We start from the raw sequence: 12,683 nt of genomic DNA, 5'->3' as shown, positions 1-12,683 counted from the left end.
ACACAGTCACACAAAGTTGTCGGAAAATCCAATCGTTCTGAACGCGGTGACGTAAAACACGTATGTCGGGACTCTAAACGGGGCAATAGCCAATAGCTTTCATCTCTTTATTTATTTTGAGCATGCGTGGCACTTTGTGCGTCGGATTTGTGTACACATGATTGGAAATTCCGACAACGGATTTTGTTGTCGGAAAATTTTATAGCCTGCTCTCAAACTTTGTGTGTCGGAAAATCCGATGGAAAATGTGTGATGGAGCCTACACACGGTCGAAATTTCCGACAACAAGGTCCTATCACACATTTTCCGTCGGAAAATCCGACCGTGTGTACGGGGCATAAGGGGGACACAGAAACAGGCAGGATCAACCAGTTTTTTTACAGCTTAGGGAGGGACAGATTAGACAGCATAAGCACTCTGCTGTTGAACCCGCTATAAGGGAACAGGATCGCTTTTCTTTTTTTTTTTTTAGGATTACAACATCTTTAAAAGTTAGAATCAACTTTACAATCAGAGAGGGTTTTCTTAGGGGTTATTTCTACTTGTTTTAAGAGTGGTAAAAGCTGTGCATCTCCTATGAATGTACTGTCTAAAACATGGGTCTCAAACTGGCGGCCCTCCAGCTGTTGCGAAACTACAAGTCCCATCATGCCTCTGCCTGTGGGAGTCATGCATGTAAATGTCAGCCTTGCAATGCCTTATGGGACTTGAAGTTTTGCAACACCTGGAGGGCTGCCAGTTTGAGACCCCTAGTCTAAAACGATCCTTTCAATTCCAAGTGGAAAGTCATTAATCATTAGGAAATGATGATCTTGAAGCTTGAAGCATAAGCATGTCATTGCTATGTCAATACATTAAACTGTAGCACCATTCTCAAAGTGAACCCGTGGCAAACTAAAGTATTGAGCCAGCATAAGGAGTGAAACACAGCCGGGTTTCCTCACAAACCTTTTGTTTTCCCATAAGTCTCTTCCTGAGTGCCTCAGGTGTTTCCTCTATATTCTTTCATAACTATGAATATTCATGAGTCAGTAGTTTAATTATTCAACATGGCAACGATGACTATGTTGCTGTGGAGTTAATTGAAAGCCTCACTTTAAAAGTCAGGTAGGTAATGTTAGCAATATACCTCTTCGCTGTTCTTCTTACTGGCTTGCGGTAACCGGCACAGTTAATACTTTTCCATGACACATTTCTGAAAACCTTTCTAGGAGATACAAATCTCAAAGAACACATCAGACATAAACCGGTGCATACGGGGACCTGCCAGATGTAAATAACAAAAATAGGATTATCTAAGCAAGTCTATAAAAAGTTAAGTAAGCAATCTTTGCTTGGCATTTCAGAAACTCACTTTGGTAGCATTAGGCTCTCTGTGTATTTAAGATTTCTTAAAGGTTGGCTTATTCCCAATTCCTGACCTCGTACATGGCTAGAATTTATATTCTACCATGTCAGTTAGGAAAAGGCGAGGACAGATTAAACTTTAATTTCCTTCTTCGCCACAAGGGATTGGGCATTTCATGACAAGGTTTCTATCATTCAGTGTAGGCCATGCATTAATCATTCATGCTGTGTTAAATATTGCTTCCCATAGTACACTCAAAGGAATAGGAAACATTTTTACCACCACTGTGAGAACAGAGCTTCAGGATTCAGGAAGGTGAGAACAGATGCTTTTCCTTGGCTGTTTCTTTGTGACATGGCTCAGGCGTACCATGTTTATAATGAAATGTTATAATCAAGCTGAATTAACGAAGTGGGAAAATATTGTGGTCTTTTAATGGTCTAATAAAATTAAAAATCGAATTTGAGATTCTGGATTACCATGTAGTAAAAAAAATAGCAAAAATAATCATCATCATTGACATAAAAAAAAAAATAGTTGTACTATGTCTTGTGAGAAGCCTGATGTCAGGCTATCATAATATTGTTGTAATTGTAAAACTCAATTTCAAAAAAATTTAAAAAAAAAATAGTTACACCATGGAAGGGTGGGTGATCCCATTTTAAATCATAACTCCAGACAAATTTGTTTTCTTTTTGTGTTTTTTTTGCTTTTTTAATGAAGTGGGACAAAACTTTTTATGGGTTTTTATTGCTATCTGTGTGCTATTCTATGCATTAAGGTGAAAAACCTTCTGTGCTGCAGCTGCCCCCCACAGCCCCCCTTTTTCTTACCTGAACCCAATCGTTCCAGCTACGAGCACGAGCCCAGCGGCTCCAGCTGCTCTCTCTGTCCTCATTGTATAGACTGGCTCCCACTATTGTTAATCAAATCCAATGACACAGGAGCCAGGGTGGGGCCGATTCCCCCTTGGAAAGTGGATCTCCGTGGGGGCACCCAATAAAGAGGAGGGGCGGGAGCGCCGTGGGGGGACCCCAGAAAAGGAGGATCGGGCCTCTCGCTGCATAACCCTTGCACAGCGCAGGTAAGTATAACATGTTTTGGGTTTTTTAAAATTTTTTTTAAACTAACCTTTGCAATCCCTTTAAACTCTGACAAGAAAACCTGGAAGCTGATTGGTTACTATGCACAGCTGCAGCAGATTCTGTGTTTACCAATTTTAGTAAATCACCGCATTTGTCTGGCTTAACACCGAATTGGACAGCCATATAATGCAATAGATGTTTGAATGTCTCAACCCTTAAGTGATCTGACTGTGACTAGTTGCTTTGGGTTTATATAAATAAGTATAGCGGCATTATTAAATAACATATTTATTAATAATAACAATTTTAACATTATTTTAATGCACCTTTCTTTGTATCTTTATTTTATCTTTATTTTAAAAATACTAATTAAATAAAATTCCATCTATTGTTTGCTAATAAATGCAAAAGGAGTCCTATTTTATTCTTTCGATAAAACATCAGTAGATCATATTATCAAATTTTACATTCATTTCACTGAGAGGCACATGGTCAGACTTACTAAAAGTGCAAAATAAATTGAATTCTGTTTCAGATGAAGAGAAGAATGTTATGCAAGATGAAAGTTTGTATTTTCTTCCCTTATTTTTCTTTGTATCTGCATCACATACAGCCCCTTGTAACCTTTTCAGCTTTGTTTTCCTGCAGTTTGCACTTGAGACAGTTGCCTCTCTTTATATCCTGCAGCTTTTTGTTCTATTCACTTTCCCTGTTTCATAATAAAACTGAATCCCGAGGGCTAGGCCCAGACAATTTATAAACATAAGAGTTTCTCGTTGTGTATATCTATCTATTAGTCATTCTATCTATCTATCTATCTATCTATCTATCTATCTATCTATCTATCTATCTATCTATCTATCTATCTATCTATCTATCTATCTATCTATTTATCTATCTATCCGTCATTCTATCTATCAGTCATTCTATCTATCAGTCATTCTATCTATCTATTGCTACTGCATTTAGAACTTTGTAAATCAAAGGTACAAATACACAATATAAAATCATTATTACCACAAACACAAATATGTGACACCTGCTAGGTTTTCCTTCATTGATTAAATTAGATTGATTTACGCAGAGTACTCATTTAGCTACTTGAATGTTTTCATATGGAATGCTCATTCATGTAAAGCCTAGTACACACCACTCACAGCTCAGGTCAGTGCTGCTGTACTAACAATTTGATGTCAGTACAACAATCTCCCCTGCTGTGCTATTGTGTTCTGACAGGGGGACGGACCACCGCCAGCAGGGCCGTTTGAAGGAATTTGGGGGCCCCAAACAAAATGGACATGGAAATGGACATGATTCAAAAAAGAAGCAATAAGATGGAAATGGGATGGTAAAGAAAGAAGTGTGTAGGCTCCATCGGACATTTTCTATCAGAATTTTCGTCACACAAAATTTGAGATCTGGATATTAAATTTTCTGACAACAAAATCCGTTGTCGTAAACTCCGATTGTGTGTACATAATTCCGACGCACAAAGTTCCATGCATGCTTGGAATCAAACAGAAGAGCCGCACTGGCACTAGCTATTAAATTGCCTTTTTCTTAGCTTCTCGTACGTGTTGCACGTCACCGCGTTCTTGATGTTCGGAATTTCCTACAAGATTTGTGTGACCGTGTGTATGTAAGACAAGTTTGAGCCAACGTCCTTCGGAAAAAATACATGGATTTTGTTGTCGGAATGTCTGATCGTGTGTACGGGGCATTGGTGTGGGGGTCAGCAACCTGTAGATCGCAATCTACCAGTAGATCGCTGGCAGGTGACTGGTAGATCGCGGTCTGGGCTTACTGACCCAACATTCCAGAGCATCAAACAGAGTGCAATGCAGTAGGACTACTCGTAAAGTTGGAGCTGTAGTAGAGAGAAAGAGACGCATAAACCGATGCCTCCTCTGTAGTGCTGGCTCCTGTCCCATGCTGAGTATCAACTGCCCTTCACCTCTTATCCCGGGTAGCGGACTCCAGAGTGGTGCCAGCAGCAGGAAAGAAGAGATCTTCAAGTCAGTGTGAAATGATACAATACAGGGCTGCTTTCACACTGATGTGCTGTGGTTTACCCACACCGTGGGTGCAGTGCAGTGTACCTGCAGCTTTCCTGTGGGTTTGCTGCACTTAGCCATAGACTTCTATTATATCCTGCTATTTTACCCCCCCCCCCCCAACTTTATGTGTGAACAAGCACTAAGGGTGCTGTTGCCGAATGCAAGTAATGGCTCATTCACAAGTGTAGCAGGCACTGCTGCTCCTCTGAAAATTTCAGGGCACTCTAGTCTAGTAATGTGATCAGCTCCCAGCGACTGGCTTCAGATGAGAGGAAGGACATCCAACAATGGATGCCCCATAGTAAGCCTATGGGTGACATCACCACCCAGGCTTTCCATCCATTGTCGGCACTCTCCACCCAGCCACTGGGGAGATCTCGTGGCCAGACCGAAGCACTCTGACAAGAGGTAAGTATATGAAGCTAGTATAGAAGTTATAAGGTGGTTCTGAGCTGTTTTCAGCATAATTAGCTCTAACTTCTACCTTCCCTAAACTGTCCAAAACCAAAAAAAGCTGTGCCTTTATGTACACTTTAAGAATAAAACAAATCCACATTTGATGCTACTTCATCTAAAGTAACCAACCAGACACTCCACAATATATGCGTTCAATGTAAATCTAAAGACTCCTGTTAATTTTTGGAATTAAGTGACTATAATATAATTGGGACTTCTCTGTTGGAAGGTACCAGAATCATGGTTCAGTATTACTCTATTTCTGTAGATTTTGTCATAGTGGGGATTGGAAAAGCTAAAATTTAACACTGTAAAAATGAAAAAAAGAAAGCAGAAAAATTTTTAAAAAAGCTAGGCGGTGACCAATTGATCTTCTACAATTCAAATTTGACAGATAAATTCACTTATGTAGAGTGGAGATGAAAACATTTTGCTCTGTCCCCAGATCTAAAGTATGCTCATCATAGTTGTCTACCTTGATTGACTGTACGTCCGTCTAGTATGCTCATCTCTAGTGATGGCATATGAATCAGATTTGATTGTTCTGCATGGTGCCATTACTAAGGACACAATGCTGGGCACAGTAGACTAGGAAATGGGACATCTTACAGGTTTTATGTTGCTCATTTAACTCTTGATTTATGGCCTAAGGTTTTTCTTCGCCTTATTACTTTGCTGATTGATAGAACAAGACCTCCAGATTTCTGTTCCTTTTAACATGTGCATGAATGGGAAGTGGTGGCAAAAAAGACTGTACAATATTGTCACTGAAGGGAGAGCTGGTGGATAAGCACAGAGGGAAAATTGTGGTAATAGATAGTAAAATCATCTAATTATTCTGAGCAGATGGTGCAGACCTTCCAGACACCCACTGGAGTGGATTCAACTGTGTTGCACTGAAAGTGTCTGCTTTAAGCCATTGTTCTTAAATCCCCATTTCGATTTAAGTGCTAGAAATGGAAAATAAATTACATTTTTGGAAAGATTAAAAAGTGTATTAGATATCTTTTTGGCATGTTAAAATGTTTTGCAGATCAGCTAAACTTTATAAAAGCAAAATAAAGCATGGACTGAAGTGGAATTTTCTTAATTCATATTAATATTATAGTGCTATTATGTATAGTAATATGAATATTATTATTTGTCACATTATTTTATATATGTTAAATAATACACATAAATACCTGTGTATATATATATATATATATATATATATATATATATATATATATATATATACAGTTGTGCTCATCATAAGTTTACATACCCTGACAAATTCGATTTCATGGCCATTTTTCAGAGAATATGAATGATAATACAAAAACGTTTCTTTCACTCATGGTTAGTGTTTGGCTGAAGCAGTTTATTATCAATCAACTGTGTTTACTCTTTTTAAATCATAATGACAACAGAAACTACCCAAATGACCCTGATCAAAAGTTTACATACCCTGGTGATTTTGGCCGGATAACTTGCACACAAGTGGACACAAAGGGGTTTGAATGGCTAAAGGTAACCATCCTCACCTGTGATCTGTTTGCTTGTAATTAGTGTGTGTGTATAAAAGGTCAAGGAGTTTTTGGACTCCTGATAGACCCTTGCATCTTTCATCCAGTGCTTTACTGACGTTTCTGGATTCTGAGTCATGGGGAAAGCAAAAGAATTCACAAAAGATCTGTGGGAAAAGGTAGTTGAACTGTATAAAACAGGAAATGGATAGAAAAAGATATCCAAGGAATTGAGAATGCCAATCAGCAGTGTTCAAACTCTAATCAAGAAGTGGAAAATGAGGGATTCTGTTGAAACCAAACCACGGTCAGGAAGATCAACTAAAATTTCAGCAACAACTGCCAGGAAAATTGTTTGGGATGCAAAGAAAAACCCACAAATAACTTCAGGTGAAATACAGGACTCTCTGAAAACATGTGGTGTGGCTGTTTCAAGATGCACAATAAGGAGGCACTTGAAGAAAGATGGGCTGCATGGTCAAGTCACCAGAAGAAAGTAATTACTACGCAAATGCCCCAAAGTATCCCGCTTACAATACGCCAAACAGCACAGAGACAAGCCTCAAACCTTCTGGCACAAAATCACTTGGAGTGATGAGACTAAAATTTAGCTTTTTGGCCACAACCTAAACGCTACATTTGGAGAGGAGTCAAGAAAGCCTATGATGAAAGGTACACCATTCCTATTGTGAAAAAGGGAGGTGGATCGCTGATGTTTTGGGGATGTGTGAGCTACAAAGGCACAGGAAATGTGGTCAAAATTGATGGCAAGATGAATGCAGTATGTTATCAAAAAACCATGAGTGAAAGAAAAGTTTTCGTGTTATCATTCATATTCTCTGAAAAATGGCCAAGAAATCATAATTTCTGCCATGGTATGTAAACTTATGAGCACAGCTGTATATATAGAAGAAATAGGGAGTCCGCGCTAATGGGTGTAATTAGAAGCCTAGGTGGGAAGTATATTCCTAAATTGATAGACTGCTGCCCTCACATACGCTGACTCCACAGGGGGTGGAATGAGCGGAAAAAGTGAAAAAAGAAAAGTGTGTGAGTGTGGCGCTGTCCCAGAGTTGTAAAAGAAATGTCTGCATATATACAATTTTATCCAAAGTGTCACGTGTGTATTCCCTTAAGTGAAATATGTATGGCAGTTATTACCACTCCTATGGGTTAAAGTGACTGGTGATTTAAACATAAGAAGCATAATGAGTGCAATAAATCGCATCCAAGGTGTCTAGTGCTATATTCCCTCAAAAGGAAAAAACGGTATTAACCACTGCTAAGAGCATGAAGTGGTCTGTGTCTAAACACTAGAAAACACAAAGTTGCAATAAATACATCACACGTGACATGCAAAAAATTCTAAGGTGTCTGGTGCTAAATAAATAAATATTAAAATATTGCTCTACAAACGTTGCAAATAACAAATTGACAAGTGCCCTATAAAAAGGTCACTCTAAAAAGTACTAAACACACGTGCCATGCAAATGGTTCTATGATAATAAACAGTTCATGTGGGTATATGCCCGGTGCACTATAAGTGAAAAAAGGCGTCCATTGTAGGATTCCTCAAAGCACACAACAGGTGTTAATCCAGTGCTGGTGTCTCGCGTTGTGATTGTGCAGATACTCACCAGCTGTATATCCCCTGCAGGGGTAACGAGTAGTCACAGTATGTGCCACTGTGCAGCAGTACTTGGCAAGACCAGGACCAGGATGATATCATAAGGACATAAGAAGAAAGGATTCCATAGTGTGAAACCGTTTAAAAACACTATTTATTAGGTCAGATAAAAAGGGTACTCACATTGTAGTGGAAAAAATGAGCGGTGTACAATGCTTACAAAGATGTTCCTAAGCGTCAGCTTTGCAGGGAGATGTCAGCAAGGCGTTCAGTCAAAGGCCACGCCCTACGTACGTTTTGTCACACGGACTTCTACGGGAGTTTATTATCATAGAACCATTTGCATGGCACGTGTGTTTAGTACTTTTTAGAGTGACCTTTTTATAGGGCACTTGTCACTTTGTTATTTGCAACGTTTGTAGAGCAATATTTTAATATTTATTTATTTAGCACCAGACACCTTAGAATTTTTTGCATGTCACGTGTGATGTATTTATTGCAACTTTGTGTTTTCTAGTGTTTAGACACAGACCACTTCATGCTCTTAGCAGTGGTTAATAAAATTTTTTCCTTTTGAGGGAATATAGCACTAGACACCTTGGATGCGATTTATTGCACTCATTATGCTTCTTATGTTTAAATCACCAGTCACTTTAACCCATAGGAGTGGTAATAACTGCCATACATATTTCACTTAAGGGAATACACACGTGACACTTTGGATAAAATTGTATATATGCAGACATTTCTTTTACAACTCTGGGACAGCGCCACACTCACACACTTTTCTTTTTTCACAGCTGTATATATAACTATATATATATATATATATATATATATATATATATATATATATATATATATATATGCACTTTGTGTATTGCTGTATTGTTTACAAACAAGCTGGTATATGCTGTATTCCCCCTTTAATGTAAATATGAACAAGTATACTATAAATATGCTATAATGAAAAAGGTGCATATAATACAAGGCTTTTGTATCTTTTGTATTTCATTTAGGATTACAACCACAGCTGCTTGTATGATGGATCTACGCAGATATCCATTAGATGAACAGAATTGTACTCTTGAAATAGAAAGCTGTAAGTACATTTAATTCTTTACTTTTTGTACTAAAAATAAAATCTGTAGAGAAGTTAACTAAAGAGTCACAACTTATTATCCTAAAACATCTTCCCTTCTTTTAGTCATAGCAGTGTTCTTGCTTCAACATCTGTAAAATTTTAGCATATGCAAATACCAAGAATCCTGGCCAAGATCTTGCAGTATAGGTTGTGTTTATTAATTGAAAGAGCACGGAATACAAGTAGCATCATACAAAAACTTTGAAGCATTTTGTGCAACCTCTGTTTCTTTATAAGGTCTAGTCTCTTATAGCATTGGCATTGTCAAATTCTTCAAGGTTTTTGTAAGATGCTGCTTGTATTCTGTGCGCTTTCAATTAATAAACACCTATTATTATTATACCCGTTATTATTATACAGGATTTAAATAGCGCCAACAGTTTGTGCAGTGCTTTACAATAAAAAGGGGTACAGTACAATTACATCACAGTTCAATACAGAAGGAATAGGAGGGCCCGGCTCATGGAGCTTACAATCTAAAGGGAGGGGGAGGTGGTACAAAGGGTAATAGATGCAGGGGATGATCTGGTGGAGGTGACTCAAGTACAGTTTTTTTAGGTGAAGGTGGGGTAGACTTTCCTGAATAAATTTTTTTTTGAAGGATTGCCTAAAGGCGGACAGGGTAGGAGCTGACCGGACATACTGGAATAGGGAGTTCTGGTGGATTGGAGAGGCTCTGGAAAAGTCCTGGAAGTGAGCATAGGACGAGGTAACAGGTTAGCTAGAGAGCAAGATGTCTTGGAAGGAGCAGAGAGTATAATTTGGGTGATATTTGCAGATGAGGTTGGTGATGTAGCTGGGAGCAGTGTTGTGGATGGCTTTGTATGTTGTGGTTAGTAGTTTGAATGTTAAATGTTGAGCTAGTGGAAGCCAGTGAAGGGATTGGTAAAGAGTGGCAGCAGACACATATCTGTTAGTAAGGTGTATTAGTCTAGCAGCAGCATTCATAATAGGCTGAAGGGGATAGCCAGTGTAAAAATAGGCTAGTGAGGAGGGAGTTGTAGTAGTCTAGGCAGGGTATGGCCAAGGAGTGCAAAACTTATTTTGTGGTGTTGTTAGTCAGGAAGAGGCAAATTGTGAAAATGTTTCGGAGGTTAAGGTTGCAAGACTTAGCCAGTGATTGGATGTGAGGCTCAAAGGAGAGGTCAGAGTCTATGATTGCACCTAGCACCCTGGCATCAATGGTTGCACTGTTGGTCTCAATCATAAAGTCATGGGGGGATCGGGAGGAGGAAATATTACAAGCTCAGTTATAGAAAGATTAAGTTGGAGGAAGTGGCGTGACATCTATACTGATATGTCACTCAGTAAAATTGTGATAGCTGAGGAGATCGAGGAGGTAAGCTGGGGAGTAGAGACATAGATTTAGGTGTCGTCGGAGTAGAGGTGGAAGCCATGGGAAGTTATAAACTGGCCCAGGGAAGATGTGTAGAGGAAGAATAGGAGGGGTTCAAGGATGGAGCCTTGGGGTACCCCAACAGAAAGAGGAAGAGGAGCAGAGAAGATGCATGTTGCATGTGACATTAAAAGTGTTCTGAGATAGGTAAAAACAGAACCAGAAAAGAGCATATTTTACAAGATTTATGCAAGGATTCCCTCTGTCTTTTTCTAATTGCTAATGATGAGACCCAGCAAGGTCTAAGGCACAGCTGAAATCAAAATTGTATTGGTCCAATTATAGCAATGTCATACCACGTAAGGTCATCCATACACAGCCAAATAATACAATGGGGTTGATTTTCTAAAAACAAATAGACTGTTCACTTTGCAAGGAAATTTTTCCTCAGAGCTTAGTGAATGAGGGGAAGCCCTGCTTACTTCCATCATCCAATCGTGTGCAAGCATGAATGTTGTTTTTTTTCCATGCACATGACTAGGTATTCTTGGCAAAGTGAAACTTCATCTCATTCATTAAGCTCTGGGAAAAATTCCCTTGCAAAGTGCAACTTTCCATGCAAAGTGAACAGCCTATTTGCCTTTAGTAAATCAACCACCAAAAGATCAGTTGGGCCATACTGGTGGTTAACTATCGATGGCAACCACATTTGATGGGCAATGACAAACCATTCTAAATACTCATTATAACAACCAAATATTTTCTAAAATGTTAGTAATTCATGCATCAATTATTCTTTATTTTCCATTGAGAAGAAAACAGACCCTTCACTGCATGTGCACCATGAAGGGAGGGCCTTTCCTTTGTTTTCTTGATTATTTGTTGCTACATTCATTTTGTTATCGGTTGCCAGTAATAGCCAAGCCATTTGAAATTCTGTTCCAGTTATTTCTTAAAGGTCAATCATTGATATTTTCCTTTTATGTGACTAAATAAGGAGACTGAAATCTGGGTTTGACTCATTACATTTTCTAACTGAGCTTTCCTTCTGAACATATTGCACATTTTGATTATATGTTGTGTCTCAATGTTCTCATAAGAATGTCCCTATATCTGTGTGGAAATGCTGCCATGTACTGTATGTGCTGGGTTCAGATGTTCCTATACATGAGATGACTGTCACAATTGGTAGGGTGGTTTTAAAAAGCTTTCTCATTTCTTGCCATGTGCTTGGACAATCAACATGTGCCTTGACACATTCCGTGTAGATTGGATGGTGGCTGATTTACACATGTAACTATAAATGTTGCGGTATGTTTCCGGCACTCATTAAAACTAAGAAAGACAATTGATTAAACAGCAAAACATCTTCAACATTACAGATCATGTCCAGCTGAATGTAACTAAGGCAAGCCATAGATTATGCAATTTTCTTTCCTGCAATCATGGGTTGCAGGAAAGAAAATAGTTTGATTCCCCCATTAACACAGCCAGCCGCTGGCAATAATCGTATGCTAAAAATCTGACATGCTGGTTGTATCCAAACCAATCAATGGATCGGCTTGGGTGTAATCAGCTTGCCCATAGATGGATTGAATCTTGGCCGGTCCCTGCTGAACTGGCCAAGATTCGATCCATCTATGGCCTGCTTAACTACTACTAGCTATTGAAAGGATGAATAGACAATCTATTAGAATCTTACTCAACCTTTTCACTATAGAAAAGCCCTGGTATGGAGAAGAGTGACAGCTGTCGCTTCTGCAATATCTGAAACTCCTTTGCAGCTCACAATGTGCTTACTTGGAGCAACAATCCCAGGGATCCTCCGTAGGGAAGAATGTCTCATACATACCATTTGTGTATCTACTCTGTGGGCCATTGCTCTTCATTGGAAATCCCCCGTAGTACCTCTATCCTCTATCCTAGACAGAATTGATATGGTGAGGATAATGGAAATGTTCGATCACAGATGGGAAACCTGGAAAACCCATAGACACATTTTTTAGCACAAGCCTAAAGGCAGTTCATGGTTGTTATGTTTTAACTGCTAGATACCTTTGTATGTACCTCTTCTAAATTTGTGTTTCTGTATGCTTCAGAATTGTTCCTTATTGCACTTTTT

The 12,683-nt window shown here is 38.9% G+C and overlaps 1 protein-coding gene across 1 annotated transcript in view; it reads left to right on the top strand.

Moving 5' to 3' along the window:
- The window catches only part of GABRB1 (gamma-aminobutyric acid type A receptor subunit beta1), a 1,024,548-nt gene that overhangs the window by 783,355 nt on the left and 228,510 nt on the right, over positions 1–12,683 (top strand). Inside the window, exon 5 of the mRNA XM_073608488.1 lies at positions 9,101–9,183. Within this exon, the coding sequence (XP_073464589.1) occupies positions 9,101–9,183 (83 nt within the window). The remainder of the gene's footprint in view (positions 1–9,100; positions 9,184–12,683) is intronic.

Source organism: Aquarana catesbeiana, linkage group LG01 (genome assembly GCF_042186555.1).
Source record: "Aquarana catesbeiana isolate 2022-GZ linkage group LG01, ASM4218655v1, whole genome shotgun sequence".
In the NCBI taxonomy this organism is placed as follows: Eukaryota; Metazoa; Chordata; class Amphibia; order Anura; family Ranidae; genus Aquarana; species Aquarana catesbeiana.
Note: the sequence above shows the minus strand (reverse complement) of the source record. Positions and strands in the feature narration are given on the sequence as shown.